We start from the raw sequence: 20,228 nt of genomic DNA on the forward strand, positions 1-20,228 counted from the left end.
TATAATGCACCCAATCCTAGTTTACATCCTCACCAGTGCTCAGTAAATGATCGATTAATTAGTGGGTGTGTATAAAAAGAAACCCAGCACCCCAGACCTTCACTTGAACTGCAACTTGAGCTCTGACAACATGCCAAAAATCCACCCTGCGACCAAAGCCTTGATTATCAAGAGGCTGAAGACCAGATCCACTGCAGAGGTGGCTGGCACCTTTAATGTGTCTCAGCATCAAGTAAAAGAATTTAAAAAAGATTTGAAGAGACTGGAGATGTGTTTGACAAGCCCAGGTCCAGCAGACCCTGCAAGATAACTGCTCAGGAGGAATGTTTGTTGGTTAGAAAATCCAAAGCAAGCCCCTCTTCCACTGCAGCAGAGCTCCAACAGGCCTGATCACCTCAAGTCCCTGTGTCAACTAGAACAGTTTGTAGGATTCTGTCTCGAAATGGCCTCCATGGTCGAATCAGTGCCCAGAAGCCAGCACTAAACAAAAAGCAAATAAAAAACCATGTGGCATTTGCAAAGTCCCACAGCCTGCTAAACAGATGGACGCTGGAAAAGTGGCAGAAGGTGGATTTCTCTGATGAATCTTCAGTAGAATTACACCACAGCCGCCGCAAATACTGCAGGAGACCTACTGGAGCCAATATGGATCCAAAATACACCCAGAAAACAGTTACATTTGGTGGTGGAAAGATCATGGTCTGGTGTTACCTTCAGTATGGGGGTGTGCAAAACATTTGCAAGGTGGAAGGCAATATCAATAGCCTAAAATATCAAGAAGTATTAGCTACCTCTTACATTCCAAATCATAAAAGGGGTCAAATTCTGCAGCAGGATGGTGCTCCATCTCATACATCCATCTCTACAACAAAGTTCCTCCAGGCAAAAAAGATCAAGGTGCTCAAGGACTGGCCAGCCCAGTCACCAGACATGAACATCATTGAGCATGTTTGGGGTAGGATGAAAGAGGAAGCTTGGAAGACAAAACCAAAGAATCTAGATGAACTCGTGGAGGCATGTAAGACTGCATTCTTTGCTATTCCTGATGACTTCATTAATAAATTGTATGAATCATTGTTGAACCGCATGGATGCAGTCCTTCAAGCTCATGGAAGTCACACAAAATATTAAATATGACTCTAATAGCACCACAACTTCATTCACCAATGTTATGTAACATATATTTGTATTTTAAGATAATTATTTGTTTGAATATCACATTACTTTCTGTGGGCGACAAAACTTTTGTCTTGCCAAAATCTGACCATTCTGTGTTCATTAAATGATCAATATTTCAGCATTGATGCCAATTTATTTTCTTAACCTAAACCAAATTTGGGAGGGTTTCAGCTTTCAAAAGAGTAATTTATAAAACCAATGGATGAATTTAACGTCAGGTTATAAGCTTTTATTTACATAAAATGGATAAGCGACATAACTTCTGTCAGGGAGTGTACACAGATCAGTTGTCCTGGTTCCTTGGCAAAGAAACAGCCCCAAAGCATGATCTTGCCACCCCCATGCTTCACAGTAGGTATGGTGTTCTTTGGATGAAACTCAGCATTCTTTCTCCTCCAAACAAGACGAGTTGTGTTTCTACCAAACAGTTCTACTTTGTTTTCATCTGACCATATGACATTCTCCCAATACTCTTCTGGATCATCCAAATGCTCTCTAGCAAAATTCAGAGGGGCCCAGACATGTAATGGCTAAAACAGGGGGACACTGCAGGATCTGAGTCTCTGGCGGCGTAGTGTGTTATTGATGGGAGCCTGTGTAACATTGGTCCTAGCTCTCTGCAGGTCATTCACTAGGTCCCCCCATGTGGTTCTGGGATTTTTGCTCACCGTTCTTGAGATCATTTTGACCCCACGGGGTGTGATCTTGTGTGGAGCCCCAGATCGAGAGAGATTATCAGTGGTCTTGTATGTCTTCCATTTTCTAATTATTGCTTGATTTCTTCACACCATGCTGCTTGCCTATGTTAAAATCTATGTTGTTTTACTATCGGCCATCTTGTTGTGGCTTGCTGGCTTCTAGTCTTTTCCTCTGGTGCTGGGTTTCTTAGTCACGTGATCTCTGCACTTTTCATTACTCAGCACCTGGCTCCCATTCTCCGCTGGACATCAGTGTTGTATCGCTCGTGTTCTGGCTAAGTAGCCTGGTTTAGTTCTTCTTGCTTTTGACTATTGTCATCCTGGAACTTCTTGTTCCACCCGTTTGGTTTCCTTTAATTTTCGTTTCTGCAACTAACTTTTCTGTTAGGAGGTCTCCTGCTTTTGCGCCCAGCCCTTAGATCTTTTAGGGACCCCTTTCCCTTTCCTACAGGTCTTCGTTTGAGTTCAGTGCAGGAGGTTCGGTGGGGCTATTCATAAGGAATAGGGTACCCACCCCAGCGTAGGGTTAAACTGAGTCTCAGTGCAGGGACAGCTTTTCCCTCCTATTCCTTAGTTCTAAGTTGCAGAACATAACAGCCTATTGCAGATTCAGTCTTTCCAGCCTGGTGCAGGGCTACAATTTGGTTTCTGGTCTCCTTCGAGAGCTCTTTGGTGTTCACCATAGTGGAGTTTGGAGTGTGACTGTTTGAGGTTGCGGACAGGTGTCTTTTATACTGATAACAAGTTCAAACAGGTGCCAGTACTACAAGTAATGAGTGGAGGACAGAGCAGCCTCTTAAAGAAGAAGTTACAGGTCTGTGAGAGCCAGAAATCTTGCTTGTTTGTAATTGACCAAATACTTATTTTCCACCAAAATTTGAAAAAAAATTCTTTCCAAATCAGACAATGTGATTTTCAGGATTTGTTTTCTCATTTTGTCTCTCATAATTGAGGTCTACCTATGATGTCAATTACAGGCCTCTCTCATCTTTTTAAGTGGGAGAACTTGCACAATTGGTGGCTGACCAAATACTTTTTTTCCCCACTGTAATAGAAACAAGTCACCAATTCTGCATTTATCACCCACTCCTGGATTTGGCTCCCACTCCTGAGTAAAAATACTGACCGAACACTGACCAAATACTGATAGTGGGGCCCTGACCTTAGGCCCCATACACAAGTCCGTATAAAACTGGTACTGGAAAAAACAGTACCAGTGTCATCAGTGTTTTGGATCAGTGTGCCATCATTGTGCAGTCAGTGTGCAATCAGTGTGTCATCCGTGTTTTTTTGGTATGGATGAAGAAAGAATGAAATTACAAAGCTTCTACTATACTTTGCAATGTTAAACTCGTACAGCACATGGACGGCACACTGTACATGTTCTCACGGACCCATAGACTTGTATTGGCACTTGTCATCCGTACTGCCAGAAAAAAACGGATATGTCTCCTTGTGGTTCACACGGACCACGTGAAAACACAGACATGTGAAGATCACCCTAGATTATAACGGGTACATGTGGTTTCCAGGAAAAAAAAAAGATGCCACACGTACTGGAAGCACGTACATGTGAAAGGGGCCTTAAAAGGGTTGTCCACTTTCAGACAACTCCTGAGGCCTCGTTCACACATTCAGTATTTGGTCAGTATTTTACCTCAGTATTTGTAAGCCAAAACCAGCAGTGGGTGATAAATACAGAAGTGGTGACGTGTTTCTATTATACTTTTCCTCTGATTGTTCCTCACCTGGTTTTGGTTTACTAATACTGATGTAAAAAAACTCACCAAATACTGAACGTGTGAACGTGGCCTTGAAAAAAGTCGAGGGAAGTGAGAAAAAAAACAAAGAATTGATTCTCATTTTTCAGACTGGTGCTACTCTCCCATAGCTAGCGCTGCAGTGCCCCGTTCCCCTCAAGTCCCCCGTGATTGGATGCAGCATTTATATTTTCTCTGAGAGAAAAAACAGTAGTGGACAACCCTTAAAAAAAATCTACTTTAAATGGTGGCCCACTTCCACAAAAGGCTCAGAATGTGCGAAAAAAATAAGAAAAGCAATACTCACCTTGCAGATCTCCCACTTCGCCAGTTCCAATGCTACTCGGTCCCCTTTTGGTATATAGCTGCCGATAATTGCAGCCAAACACTGACTATAGAAGAACACCTCGGCAGGAAGTGATTGGCTGCAGCAGTCACATGGCCCTCTCAGAACTTTCCCGCTGCAGCAGGAAACATAGACTGGCAGGTGACCAATCAGTGTCTGAATGCAAGGGGGGATTTGTGATTTTTTTTTTCAATTATTTTACCCTCCTGAGCTTTTGAAAAATTTGAACGTTGACAATACCTTTAAATTGGGTGTTCTTCCAATACCAAATTTACATAAATAATAACAATAAAAGAATCCAAGGGGACAAGCAATTGAATTATGGTAGTCACAATAAAACAACAAAGTGTCAGAATACTTTTCCATAAGAAAAGTAAGAAAAATGTTATTTCCAACTCTGGCTACTACTCTAACTTTTCAATCACTAGTATATGGCCATTCTTATGTTTTGGGTACATATACTGTGTTGATCTATATCACGGTATAGCATTTATGAAATATGTTCTACTTACCATGAAGTAACATGAATGTCTTTAAGCAGACTAATAAATCTATCAATCAAAGGAACACACAGAGGTCCTAACAGGTTGTCCCAGTTGGGTTGCATGTATTCTGAAGCTCTCCGCTGGGCATCACTCTCACAACAAAAGTGGTCACCACAGGGTGTCACAATGTATGAAATGAAGTAGTAGTTACCGCTCGAGGCCTAAAAACAGGGAAAGTGAAAAACAATATAATTAATAACCCAGAGATATCAGCAGTAACACAGTCCGATGATGTAAACTCAGGTTTTTTTCACCCCTAAAACCAATTTTGAGCCCGGGTATAACATCTTCTAACACTTCAGACTGTTTAGTATATAAAGTACCATCCAAGAACATTGTTCTGCAAAGCTTCATCCTGAATGGAGCAAAGGTGCACATGCTTGATGCCTGCTCCATTCATCGTCTATGGGACTGAAATAACCAAGGGCAGTTCTTGGCTCTCTCTGGAAGTCCCATAGACAATGAGTGGAACAGAGGTCAAGCATGTGACCCTCCACTCCGATAGAGGCGCAAAACTTAGTTCTGGGGTTCCCAAGCCCAAATCTCAGAACTGCTGGGAGTTCCACCATTTGAACCCCCAGTGATCAGTAAGCTATCGCTTATCCTATGGAAAGGGGATAACTTAAAAGTTTGGGACAAACCATTTAAAAGCACTCTCACAAACTTTTTTATTCATTAAATGTGTGTGTAGAAGCATGCAACGTTGTGTGAGTGTATTAACATACTCACTTACCACCACGTTCTCCAGTGTCCAGCTGTGATGTCACCGCTCTCAGACTGGCCTGCGTGGCCCGAAAGCCGATCTTAGAATGAGAGCCTATGGAGCGTCAGAACGAGGCCCCATATTATTTCATTGTAAAATCGACTTCCAGCTCATGCAAAGGGCACAGAGCGAGCCGACTAGTCGCAATTGTGGTGACGTCACTCAGAAGAAGAGAAAAACGGTGCTGGAAACTGGGGAAAGCGGTGCGGAGTTTATTAATACATTCACACTACATTATATGCATTTACACACATTTAATGAATAAAAAAGTTTAGCGGGAGTGCTTCTTTAAAGGGAACATGTCAGTAGGATAAACCCTGGTCACTTTACCTCCTCCCAAAAAAATTTAATAAAAAGAGATCATAAAGTTGTTTGGCCTCCAAAAATGGTAAAGGTAAAACAGCTTGTCTCGCAAAAAGAGCAAGCCTCGTATACAACTTTATAGGGCGAAAAATAAAAAGTCATAGCTCCTAGAAGACGAGGATCAAAAACATTAAAGGGAATATGACAGTAGGATCAACCCTCTTAAGCCGTCTACGAGTATGCATATCATAAGAAGCTGAATAAAATGATACCTTGATATCTGTGATCCGGTGTCCAGAGAAATCCACGTTTTTCTTATGTGTAAATGAGCTGTTAAGACATGATATTAAGACATAATCTGCATGAAAATCTGCCTACATTATTTTACATGAAGGGGGAGTTACCAGTGTGATGGCCGCTCTCCTGATCTCACTGCAGAGCTGTGTGTGATTATACCTGACACATCTGCAGGTTCTTCTCAGCTTCCATCTCACAGGCAGACAGGGCTGTAATACAGCAGAGCTGTGAGAGCTGCAGCTGCTAACGTATTTGTGATGAGACAAAGTTCAGTTCCACTGTATTGTGTAAGTTACATGTTTCACACTGGTAACATCCCCGGTTATTTATGATAATCTCTGGAGGCAGATTCTCATGCAGATCAGTGTCTGGCCCATAGTCCTGAACAGCTCATTTGCACATAAGAAAAACGTGTATTTCTCTGGCATAAGACATCAGATTGCAGATAACAAGGCATCATTTTGTTCAGCTTTTCTATAACCTACATATAACAGCTTAGGAGGATTGATCCTACTGACAGATTCCTTTTAAGCAAAAATCTTTTTGGGGGGCTACAAGGCAGGTCTTTAGTCTCCAAACCCTTTCTTCTTTGAGATAGTACAAAGGCATGTTTTTGTTTTTTTTCAAGCACTATGGAGTAAAAAAAAGTGGATATATCAAAACTGTAACATATCCTCTAAAATTTATAGATATAAATAAAACCGAAAAGGCAGAAATTTGATTTAGTAAATAATACCCACTCATCTAAAGATAGAAAACCAGGAGCAAGTTTCATGAGAACAAATGTGGTCTCTTTGGTTACCTTCGCTCATTCAATTAATCTAATGACAATAAGTTATGTAACAAGCAAGAATAAAGAAAAACACAGACAGAGCCTGCATTCCCCGATTATTTGTGGAGCTCTAGATCCCAAGTTTAGGGTCCTTCAGACCAAAATAGGCTCATGCAGAACAAGGGTCCCTAGTGAAAATATACGTATCTATTAGATCAAGCTGCCCGGATTCCATAGATCTCAGTCAATATTTATTTAAATCCAGTTTGCTAACAGCAGCTGAAGCGCTGACAGATAATACAGATCCATGATACGTATTTACTTTTTAAACACGACTAATTGGTTTTGACTATTTAAAGATATTTGATGTCACTGCCTATAGTTGTGGTAAGTGGGAGTTTGGTATGATTAATAACATTGACAGTATGGTTTGTCATGAGAATCCTCTGTGAGCTGCCAGCCTAGAGCCCTTGTAAAAACTATTCCATTGTGATAGGTCACAAATGTTTAAACCAAGTGCACGCGTCTGTTGTGTGACACTGCGGCATACTAATATTGGCATACCAAAAATATATGACCCCCCTAGCCACAGTGCCAATCTATTTATGAGGAATTAAGCCTTCATTACCGTGTTTTGCATTGTCGCATTTCAATCAGTGCCACTTAGTGTTCTTATAAGTGCATTAATTTATATAGCGCCAACATATTCTGTAAGGCTGCATATAGATTGTCATCACTCACATCAGCTAATGACCCTATTGTGACTCACAATCAGTATGATTTGGAGTGTTTTAGGGGGTGGTGTGGGGAAAAAAAGAACAAGAGAACCCAGAAGAAATCCACACGAACAATTAGGGGTCTTCACATTGCGTTTAGGCACCCGTTCAGTGGCCCTGTCGGGGATTATGTCTGAACCCCCTGCAAAACAGGATGGGGACATATGCGCCGACAGGGCCATATACTCATTTTCATGCATATACGCCTACTGGAGGTACACACTCAGATGAAGTCTACTACTTATGAGTGTCCGTCTCCAATAGGCGCACACCCCCGAAAATGATGTACGGCAGAGCGCACGTTCGCTTTGTCGGCACCATTATAGCCTATGGCCCCGTTGGTGCATACATCCAAATCATGTTTTGCAGGGGGTTCAGACGTAAACCACTCAATGGTTGCCTAAACGCAATATGAAAGCACCCTTATGACTACATACAACTCCATACTGATGTTGCCAGGGCTGTGGACTTGGAGTCATGAGGTAAGAATAATAGCTAGTTTTGGGTGGACTCGGAGTCACGGTCAGTAGAAATGTACCGACTCCATGTTAAAAAAAACAAAATTCTGTGTTATCAATATTAAATATTTTTTGTTTTGTTTCTATTTTAAAAAAATGGCAGAAATAACAAAAAGAAAGAAACATTATAAAGAAAAAAAATCTACAGATCAAAAAGAAATACAAGTACAACATTATTCCCCAATGGATGCTGCACAAAAATTGAGCAAATAGCTTGATTAGAGATCATTATAAAGCAAGGTATTATTTATTATGCTTTCTTATTCCACAGCACTTTAGAGGTATTATTATTACGGGTCTCATCGGGGTTCACCATCTAAATTCCCTATCTTCGGAGTGTGGAAAAACCAGAGCACCCAGACGAGGCCAACGCAAACAAGGGATATACAACTTCTTGCGGATGTTGATGGGATTTGAGCGCAGGACGTCAGCACTGCACTGCACCTGTGGCTTTAGCTTTGTTGGAGACCTTTGTTAGACCCTAATCTGACCAAATCTTGTTGAACATCTGAGAACATTTGCAGTTTTGTAAAGGGACACATATGAGATCATAGGAGCCATGATTCCAGGGAGGAGACACCAGTGGATTTCCATCCAATGAAAATGATTATGTGAGAACAGACAAAAGGAGAAGTCTAAAGAAAATAGTCTCGGTCAGCAGCAAAATACCGGAACGCCCAATAGGCACATCTGGAGGTATTTGTATGGGTGTAAAAAAACAACTCAAAACCAAAATGTCCAAACTCTTTTACGGGACCACAAGCCATGAAGGAAAGTGTCGTGTTCAGTTTGACATGTAAAATAATAGATCACTAAAAATGGCCAATGATTTAAATTTTTTAACAACCTATAATGTGCATTTTTGTAATAAATGTATAAGGAATGTTTGAAGCTGGCTCAGAAGCTGAGCCTGCTGCATTCCAGACAGATGCCGGCTGTGTTACATAGCTGCCATCTGCCTATAACTGCAGCAGTTGGAGTTTGTTCTGATTGCCACACACTTTCCATTATATTTCACTGTGTTCTGGCATTTTTAATATATTTTTTAAGCACTGTGGACCTTGATGTTACTTTAAAGTATGCAGCAAATTATTTAAAAATCTACATACAGTACATTTTTTTGCAGTATGGTTTAGGTATGACATTTTTTTCAATAGGCTTTTTTACATATTATAAAATAAAAATGTCCTAATGTCAAGAAGCTAATAAAGCCTATATAAAATAAATGCTAGAAGTTCATGCCATTTTTTTTGTTCCATTTTTTGTTGTTGTGTGCTGCGGAGGCTTTAATGTATAAGTGAAGAACTACTACATCACTGGTGTTCCCGTGGGGTTACTATGGCTTGCTTCTTGCAGATCACAAGCCCAGGCACTCAGTATACATTGACATTGAACGCTGGTACAAACAAACACACATCAACTGGAACAGTTCTGTCTAGAAGGAAACGTCATAGCTAGATAAAGATACAGCAACCTAAGTGCAAAGGAAAGCATACAACACCGTCTGTGCAAACACTACTGTGCTATGTTTGGCAGTCAACTAGTTTTCATTCATATTGTTGCCTTTATAAGTGGAACATTTTCCATATTTTCCCTCCCATCCAGGTTACCTTAAAGTAACCATTTGATGACTCAAATAAAGAACAGACAAATATTTGACAATTATAATAAAATAAGAGACATCTTGACATGTAGTTAATTCATTGTACAAATATTTCAGCTTTTCAAATGAAATTATACCTTTTGAAAGAAAAAAAAATGGAAATCTAAACACTCTACACTCTTTGCAACGAATCACTGTCCACCAGTCCCAAAATAATCTAAATGTCTGATACTTGTCCATTAATTTTAACATCTATTCAAATGTTATCATCCATCAGATGATAAAGTCTATCGCTCTATATGTGTGGTCATATGATAAGGACAAACTACACAGAGTCCAACGTATCCTTAAAATGTGACCATCTCAGAGAATGAAGCGGCCAAATGATGGCTTACATACTGGATCGATCTCTTCACATGGAACTCAGGTAGCACAACAGAGCAGTCATATACAGTCATGACGGAAAGCGTTGGCACCCTTGAAATTGTTCCATAAAATGAAGTATTTCTCCCAGAATTACATGTGCAATTACACATGTTTTGTTCTACACATGTTTATTTACTTTGTATGTATTGGAACAACACAAAAAAACAGAGGAAAAAAGGCAAATTGGACATAATTTCACACAAAAACCCAAAAATGGGCCGGACAAAATTGTTGACACCTTTCCAAAATTGTAGGTAAACAACTTTGTTTCAAGCATGCGATGCTCTATCAAACTCACCTGTGTCAAGGAACAGGTGTGGGCAAAATGAAAATCACACCTGAAACCAGATAAAAAGGGGAGAAGTTGACTCAATATTTGCATTTTGCGTCTGTGTGTGCCACACTAAGCATGGAGAACAGAAAGAAGAGAAGAGAACTGTCTGAGGACTTGAGAACCAAAAGTGTTTAAAAATATCAACAATCACAAGGTTACAAGTCCATCTTCAGAGATCTTCATGTTCCTTTGTGCACGGTATAAAACATAACCAATAAGTTTACAATCCATGGCACTGTAGCTAATCTCCTGGGATGTGGATGACAGAGAAAAATTAGTTGCAATGCAGGGTAATCCAAATCACGTTCCAAATAAATTCAAGCTTTCCTGCAGGCTCATGGGTACATCAGTGTCAGTGAGAACTAACCAACGACAGTTGAATAAAATGAAATGCTATGGCAGGAGACCCAGGAGGACCCCAAGGCTGACACAGAGACATAAAAAAGCCAGACTGCAGTTTGACAAAATGGACGTGAGTAAGCCAAAATCCTTCTGGGAAAGCGTCTTGCGGACAGATGAGACCAATATAGAGATGTTTGGTAAAGCACATCAATGTACTGTTTACCAAAAACAGAATGAGGCCTACAAAGAAAAGAACACAGTACTGACAGTCAAATATGGTGGAAGTTTAAAGATGTTTTGGGGTTGTTTTGCTGCCTCTGACGCTGGGTGCCTTGACTGTGTGCAAAGCATCATGAAACCTGAAGATTCCCAAAGGCTTTTGGGTCACAATGTAGTGCCCAGTGTTAGAAAGATGGGTTTGCGTCCTAGGCCATGAGTCTTTCAGCAGGACAATGACTCCAACCATATTTCAAGAAGCACCCAGAAATGGATGGAAACAAATGCTGGAGAGTGCTGAATAAGTTTGGACCTAAATCCCATTGAACACCTGAGGAGAGATGTTAAAATTGCTGTTGAGAGAAGGCACCCTATAAACATGAGAGACCTGGAGCAAAAGAAGAGTGGTCCAAAATTCCAGTTGAGATGTGTAAGAAGCTTGTTTATGGTTCTAGAAAACGATATATTGCAGTTATTTATTTCAAAGGGTTTGAAACCAAACATTAAGTTGAGGGTGCCAACTATTTTGTCCAGCCCATTTTTAGGGTTTAGTGTGAAATTATGTCCAATTTGTCTTTTTTTCAGGTTTTTTTTGTGTTGTACCACAAAACACACAAAGGAAATATACATGTGTATAACAAAACATGTGTAATTGCAATAATTTTCTGGGAGAAATATTTCATTTTCTGGAACAATTTCAAGAGTGCCAACACTTTCGGCCATGAGTGTATACGTGCCACAGATGCAAATTTTGTAGTTTCAGCCATGGATCTACTATTTTATCATAGGTAGAATGATTACATAGATGCACAGATGATTTACCATCCTCTGTAGAATCAGTGGTTAAAAAGCATCTGACTTCCATATGTTCACATTACACAATAACAGTGCACAGAAAAAAGTGGACATAATCAGATGCTAGCTCTCTTTTGAAAAACCTGGCTTATATTTGTGGCCTATATATTTTTTTCTAACTAGATTGGTGCGTATGAGGCTAACAGATAAACATTTGGATCTATTCTACGCCCTTGGTGTATGTTTGGCATTGGTCTGGCATTTGTAGGCACTGGTGGTTACCATATCTATGCAGTAACCTCATCCTCACACTACATTTATTTGATGCAAGAATAGAATAATAATTGTATTTATATAGCACCAAGATATTCCACAGCACAAAACAATTGAGTGGGTTCAAGTACAGACAACAGTTCAACAATTCAAACAAGAGGAGTACGGTGCTTGCTCACAGGAGCTTACAATCTAGGAGATAGGGTTGGCGCAAAAGGTAAAAAGTGCTCGTAGTGTATGGTCCAACCAACTATATAATAAACTAGCTATTGAAACCGTTCTACGCCCGGGTGGCGAGCATTTTTATTGGTATATGGTCTCTCATGTTGGTATGTGCTGCCCCCCTCCTGGTATTTGTGCTGCCCCCACCATCCTATCCCGGTATGCGCGGCACCCCTCATCCCTATTCTGGTATGCGCGGCACCCCTCATCCCCAATCCCGGTATGCGCGGCACCCCTCATCCCCAATCCCGGTATGCGCGGCACCCCTCATCCCCAATCCCGGTATGCGCGGCACCCCTCATCCCCAATCCCGGTATGCGCGGCACCCCTCATCCCCAATCCCGGTATGCGCGGCACCCCTCATCCCCAATCCCGGTATGCGCGGCACCCCTCATCCCCAATCCCGGTATGCGCGGCACCCCTCATCCCCAATCCCGGTATGCGCGGCACCCCTCATCCCCAATCCCGGTATGCGCGGCACCCCTCATCCCCAATCCCGGTATGCGCGGCACCCCTCATCCCCAATCCCGGTATGCGCGGCACCCCTCATCCCCAATCCCGGTATGCGCGGCACCCCTCATCCCCAATCCCGGTATGCGCGGCACCCCTCATCCCTATTCTGGTCAGCGTGGCACCCCTCATCCCCAATCCCGGTATGCGTGGCACCCCTCATCCCCAATCCCGGTATGCGTGGCACCCCTCATCCCCAATCCCGGTATGCGTGGCACCCCTCATCCCCAATCCCGGTATGCGCGGCACCCCTCATCCCCAATCCCGGTATGCGCGGCACCCCTCATCCCCAATCCCGGTATGCGCGGCACCCCTCATCCCTATTCTGGTCAGCGTGGCACCCCTCATCCCCAATCCCGGTATGCGTGGCACCCCTCATTCCCAATCACGGTATGCGTGGCACACCTCATCCCTATTCTGGTCAGCGTGGCACCCCTCATCCCCAATCCCGGTATGCGTGGCACCCCTCATCCCCAATCCCGGTATGCGCGGCACCCCTCATCCCCAATCCCGGTATGCGCGGCACCCCTCATCCCCAATCCCGGTATGCGCGGCACCCCTCATCCCCAATCCCGGTATGCGCGGCACCCCTCATCCCCAATCCCGGTATGCGCGGCACCCCTCATCCCCAATCCCGGTATGCGCGGCACCCCTCATCCCCAATCCCGGTATGCGCGGCACCCCTCATCCCCAATCCCGGTATGCGCGGCACCCCTCATCCCCAATCCCGGTATGCGCGGCACCCCTCATCCCCAATCCCGGTATGCGCGGCACCCCTCATCCCCAATCCCGGTATGCGCGGCACCCCTCATCCCCAATCCCGGTATGCGCGGCACCCCTCATCCCCAATCCCGGTATGCGCGGCACCCCTCATCCCCAATCCCGGTATGCGCGGCACCCCTCATCCCCAATCCCGGTATGCGCGGCACCCCTCATCCCCAATCCCGGTATGCGCGGCACCCCTCATCCCCAATCCCGGTATGCGCGGCACCCCTCATTCCCAATCCCGGTATGCGCGGCACCCCTCATTCCCAATCCCGGTATGCGCGGCACCCCTCATTCCCAATCCCGGTATGCGCGGCACCCCTCATTCCCAATCCCGGTATGCGCGGCACCCCTCATTCCCAATCCCGGTATGCGCGGCACCCCTCATTCCCAATCCCGGTATGCGCGGCACCCCTCATTCCCAATCCCGGTATGCGCGGCACCCCTCATTCCCAATCCCGGTATGCGCGGCACCCCTCATCCCCAATCCCGGTATGCGCGGCACCCCTCATCCCCAATCCCGGTATGCGCGGCACCCCTCATCCCCAATCCCGGTATGCGCGGCACCCCTCATCCCCAATCCCGGTATGCGCGGCACCCCTCATCCCCAATCCCGGTATGCGCGGCACCCCTCATCCCTATTCTGGTCAGCGTGGCACCCCTCATCCCTATTCTGGTATGTGTGGCACCCCTCATCCCCAATCCCGGTATGCGTGGCACCCCTCATTCCCAATCACGGTATGCGTGGCACCCCTCATCCCCAATCCCGGTATGCGTGGCACCCCTCATCCCCAATCCCGGTATGCGTGGCACCCCTCATCCCCAATCCCGGTATGCGTGGCACCCCTCATCCCCAATCCCGGTATGCGTGGCACCCCTCATCCCCAATCCCGGTATGCGTGGCACCCCTCATCCCCAATCCCGGTATGCGTGGCACCCCTCATCCCCAATCCCGGTATGCGTGGCACCCCTCATCCCCAATCCCGGTATGCGTGGCACCCCTCATCCCCAATCCCGGTATGCGTGGCACCCCTCATCCCCAATCCCGGTATGCGTGGCACCCCTCATCCCCAATCCCGGTATGCGTGGCACCCCTCATCCCCAATCCCGGTATGCGCGGCACCCCTCATCCCCAATCCCGGTATGCGCGGCACCCCTCATCCCCAATCCCGGTATGCGCGGCACCCCTCATCCCCAATCCCGGTATGCGCGGCACCCCTCATCCCCAATCCCGGTATGCGCGGCACCCCTCATCCCCAATCCCGGTATGCGCGGCACCCCTCATCCCCAATCCCGGTATGCGTGGCACCCCTCATCCCCAACACCGGTATGCGCGGCACCCCTCATCCCTATTCTGGTCAGCGTGGCACCCCTCATCCCCAATCCCGGTATGCGTGGCACCCCTCATCCCCAATCCCGGTATGCGTGGCACCCCTCATCCCCAATCCCGGTATGCGTGGCACCCCTCATCCCCAATCCCGGTATGCGTGGCACCCCTCATCCCCAATCCCGGTATGCGCGGCACCCCTCATCCCCAATCCCGGTATGCGCGGCACCCCTCATCCCCAATCCCGGTATGCGCGGCACCCCTCATCCCTATTCTGGTCAGCGTGGCACCCCTCATCCCTATTCAGGTATGTGTGGCACCCCTCATCCCCAATCCCGGTATGCGTGGCACCCCTCATTCCCAATCACGGTATGCGTGGCACCCCTCATCCCTATTCTGGTCAGCGTGGCACCCCTCATCCCCAATCCCGGTATGTGTGGCACCCCTCATCCCCAATCCCGGTATGTGTGGCACCCCTCATCCCCAATCCCGGTATGCGTGGCACCCCTCATCCCCAATCCCGGTATGCGTGGCACCCCTCATCCCCAATCCCGGTATGCGTGGCACCCCTCATCCCCAATCCCGGTATGCGTGGCACCCCTCATCCCCAATCCCGGTATGCGTGGCCCTCCTCATCCCCAATCCCTGTATGCGTGGCACCCCTCATCCCCAATCCCGGTATGCGTGGCACCCCTCATCCCCAATCCCGGTATGCGTGGCACCCCTCATCCCCAATCCCGGTATGCGTGTCACCCCTCATCCCTATTCTGGTATGCATGGCTCCCCTCATCCCTATTCTGGTATGCATGGCTCCCCTAATCCCGGTATGCGTGGCACCCCTCATCCCCCCACTATACACACATCCCCGAAAAAATAAACAGTTATACTCACCTTTCTTCTCTGTACTCCAGCGCTGCAGCGTCCTGTTCTGCCAGAGGCCGGGGGAGGAGTGCGGCGCCAGAGCACCGCGCTGTCCGACACCAGAGCACCGCGCTGTCCGGCGCCATTTTGCTGAAGACACACTGTAAATGTGTCTTCAGTAAAATGGCGCCGGATAGCGCTATGCGCACGCGCCGATCCGACGTCTCACTCCGCCCCCGGTCTCCGCTGAAGAGAGGCGCCGCGGCAACGCTCTTCCCGGTCAGGTAAGTATGTAAGTATGGCGCCGGAGATCGCAGTGTGCATTCAGTGGCTACGCATACCGCGATCTCCGACGCCATACACCTCCTCTTACCTGTAAAGGCTGGATGCGGACTTCTGTCTGGAGCCAGACTGCGCGTCACGCATGCGCAGTCTATTGAGGCTTCGGACAGAGACACGCATTCCCCGGTTATATTATAGATAAGGTTATGCATATAAAGCTGCATGAATCGGTCACCAGGCAGTATCTGTATAAGTACAGAAACAAAGTGTTAATAAGTGTATGAAAGGTGCGGGAAAAGAAAGAAAGCACAAAATCCTGAGGAAAATTTAGGAAGGGAGAAGTTAGATTAGTGAGGTGACATGATATTCCTGGCTAAAGTGTTTTTAGGGCACACTTAAAACTGTGGACAGTGGTAATTGGATTGTCTGAGCTATCCCAAAGAAATGGTGTGGCACAAATAAAGTAGAGTGAAGTGGAAGGTACAGAGTAGGGGTTGTTATTATTATATTAGTATGTTAGTCTTAGATCATTAGCGGAACAGAGAGCATAGGTAAGGTGGTAAACAAATGAGATAGGAGATGCAAGATGTTGCAGAACTGTAGAGAACTTTGCCATTGAGTGTGATAAATTTGTGTTGTATTCTGTAGCGGACGGGCAACCAGTGCAATTACTGAAACACGGTAGAAGCATCAGTGTAGCGACTGGACAAATATATGAGCATGGATGCGGTTTTCAGGATGGATTGGAGAGGGGAGAGTTTAGTGAAAGTAAATCAGTTACTATAACAGTGGTGCTTGAAAGTTTGTGAACCTTCCTGAATTTTTCATTTCTAGATAAATTTGACGTAAAACTACATCAGATTTTCACAAGTCCTAAAAGTGGATAAAGAGAACCAAATAAAACAAATGAGGCAATAAAATTACGACTTTGCCATTTATTAAAAGAGACAGAGATCCAATATCACGTTTGTGAGTCTCAAAAGTATGTGAACCTTTAATAATAGAACAGGATTTGAAGGTGAAATTAAAGGGAACCTGTCACGTCCTAGCTGCCCTCTAAACTGCCCCATAGCGTTGTTAGTGGTGCAACGTGCATCACTAACTAGCTGTTTTCATGAAAATTGGTGCAGCTATAATGATTTTATAACGTTTAATATACTTAGATCCTACCTGCTCATTCAGCCATAGGGGCATGCTTGTCATATTCAGTCATGAGCGGGCTCAGCATTCACTCACTGCTGGCGCCGCTCATGTATTTGATTCCTGCTCCCGGCAAGCGCTGATATTGTGGGGCGCAGGCGCACTTGTATGTATCCGGCCGCCTGCGCAGTGAGGTTGTGTGATTACCAGCTTCACTGCGCATGTGCCAGGAACAGAGCGCGTCATAGCGCATTCGCAGTGAAGCTGTGTAGTTCACAGCAGCACTGCACATGCGCTATGACACTCTATTCCCCGCGCATGCGCAGTGAGGTTGTGCGATTACCAGCTTCACTGCGCATGCGCTAGGACGCGCTATGTTCCCGGCGCATGTGCAGTGAAGCTGGTAATCACACAACCTCACTGCGCAGGCGGTTGGACATATACAAGTGCGCCTGCGCCCCACAATATCAGCGCTTGCCAGGAGCAGGAATCAAATACATGGGCGGCGCCAGCAATGAGTGAATGCTGAGCCCGCCCATGACTGAATATGACAAGCATGCCCCCTATGACTGAAAACGCAGGTAGGACCTAAGTATATTAAACGTTATAAAATCATTATAGCTGCACCAATTTTCATGAAAAAAGCTTGTTAGTGATGCACATTGCATCACTAACAACGCTATGGGGGCAGTGTAGAGGGCAGCTAGAACGTGACAGGTTCACTTTAAGAGTCTTGTTTTCAATTAATGGTATGTCGATCAGGAGTGAGTGACCGGTCTTATTTCAAGAACAGGGATCTATCAAAGTCTGATCTTCACAACATGTTTGTGGAAGTGTAACATGGCACGAACACAGGAGATTTCTGAGGATCTCACAAGAAGAGTTGATGATGTTCATCAGGCTGGATAAGGTTATAAGACAGTTTCTATACAGTTTGGACTCCACCAATGCAGAGTCAGAGAGACAGAGTACAAAGGGTGGAAATTTAAGACCATTATAACCCCACTTCAGAAGTGATCGTTCAACAAAGATCACTTGAGAAGCAAGGCATATAAGAGATCAAGATGTGACAATGGAACCCAAGATAACCCATAAGCATATAACGGCCTCTCTCAGATTAGCCTATGTTAGTGTGCATGAGTCTATCAGGAGGACACTGAATAACCATGTAGTGCATGGCAGGATGGCAATAAAAAAGCCACCGCTCTCCATTGAGAAAATTACTGCAGTTTGCTAAGATCACTGAGATAAGCCAAAACACTATAGGAACAATTCAGCTTTCAGATTAGACAAAGAAAAACACTGGATTACAACATAAAAAACTCATATCATCTGTGTAACACGGTGGTAGCATCATGGTTTGGGCCTGTTTTGCTGTATCTGGCCAGAAAGGCTAGTTATCATTGATGGTACAATGAATTATCAATGTTATCAGCAAATTCTAAAGGAAAATGTCAGAACATTTATCCATGATCTGAATCTCAAGAGAACTTGGGTCATTCAGCAAGACAACAACCCAAAGCACACAAGTCATTCTACAAAAGAATGCTTAAAGAATACACTTTGCAATAGCCAAGTTAAAGCACTGACCTTAGTCCTATAAAAACGTTGTGGAAGGACCCAAAGCAAGCAGTTCATGGAAGAAAACCCACCAACCCAAATTTAAACCAATCTGTGTGGAGGAATGGACTAAAATTCCTCCAAAAAAATGTGCAGAACTAAACAACAATTATTGGTAATGTTTATATGCAGTTATTGCTGCACTAGGGAGTTACATGGAATTGTGAAAGAAAAGGTGTACATACTTTTGCCAATTCTAATTTTTTTAACTCCTTTGTTTGAGTTTGTTCTCTTCATATATTTTTGGGACTTGTGTGAAAATCTGATAATAGTTTTATGTCAAATTCATGTAGAAATCTGGACAATTCTACCAATCCTCATAGTGAAGAAGAACTGTCCTAACACTGATATTCCACAATGATGTACATACATTGTACTCACAGGAAGAAAAAAAACGATTGCATCAAATTCATGCTTTGTCAACCATCTGCATAATTGAGGTTAAACTCCCCCTGGTTTCATGAGGCTCAGTTCTCTTAATATGGATTCAACAATCAGAGATGTAATTACTTGGTCTGGGGGAGTGCAATGACCTATACCGCGGCCTTTCATCCATACATTCTTTACATGACAGCCTAACTATATAGTATTAATATCATGATTTGTTACTTCTCTTTATGATAAGAAAATACAACATCCCACAGAACTGGCTTTGTCCTGCTTCCTTATATAATCTTACAAGGAAGAAAACTGATGGTACGAAACAGAAGCAGATGTCCTCACAGCAATAAAGTAACTACATACGTAAATACATATTATGTTAAGGGTGTAGAATATATCAGACAGCAAGTGAACAAGCAGTTATTGAAGTTGATACATTGACAGCAGGAACAATTGGCAATCAAATGGATCTGATCTCCTCTACGGCAAGCCGTGAAGTGGTTTGTACCTAACTGTATCCAAGGTTTATTCATGTACATCGCGAGCAAAGGATGGCATGTCTGGTCCGATCCTACAGAAGAACTAGGTTACATTTGCTCACTTGTCATGTAGATTTGAAAACTGCAATCAGCTTGGTGTAGGCCAGATTGGGCTGCAAAGTCTAAGAAGTTTCTTGGCCTTCACCCTCACATCCTACAAAAAGGTGGATTTGACAGCAACAGAATAACCAGGTTGCAGTTTCCAGATTAGTCACCAACTGGCAGCTCAGTGGTGAAACAGATGCCTAGTCAGGTATAGGAACTGAATGGTCACCTAGGGTAGAAATACAGGTATCAGGTATATCTAAAGGACAAGGCAGGAGTGGTCTCAGGAGTCAGGACCAGGAGAAGAACTACCAGTGTTAGATGTGGCATTCAGAGGTCAAGGCAGAAGAGTAGTCAGATAATCCGAGGATCGACAACATTTCACCAAAAAAGCAGGTACAAGGGGATAATGCAATAGTATGGTCAGGAAGAAAAAAAGACAGTGAAGTACATATTTAAGTAAAGTACCAAGGCCCCGATTCATCAAGACCGATGAATGGAGTCAGACCTCTTAATGAATAAGGAGAGTCTGACAAGTGTGTGCCTCCATGCGCTAATCCAGATATCTTACTTAAGTCCCTGAATGCAGT

The 20,228-nt window shown here is 44.9% G+C and overlaps 1 protein-coding gene across 1 annotated transcript in view; it reads right to left on the bottom strand.

The window, feature by feature from the left end:
- The window catches only part of MAP3K15 (mitogen-activated protein kinase kinase kinase 15), a 187,572-nt gene that overhangs the window by 112,129 nt on the left and 55,215 nt on the right, over positions 1 to 20,228 (bottom strand). Inside the window, exon 4 of the mRNA XM_073667462.1 lies at positions 4,496 to 4,689. Coding sequence (XP_073523563.1) covers positions 4,496 to 4,689 — 194 coding nt within the window. The remainder of the gene's footprint in view (positions 1 to 4,495; positions 4,690 to 20,228) is intronic.

This window comes from Phyllobates terribilis, unplaced genomic scaffold (assembly GCF_046119375.1).
Source record: "Phyllobates terribilis strain yellow unplaced genomic scaffold, ASM4611937v1 Scaffold_2__4_contigs__length_985480577, whole genome shotgun sequence".
In the NCBI taxonomy this organism is placed as follows: domain Eukaryota; kingdom Metazoa; phylum Chordata; class Amphibia; order Anura; family Dendrobatidae; genus Phyllobates; species Phyllobates terribilis.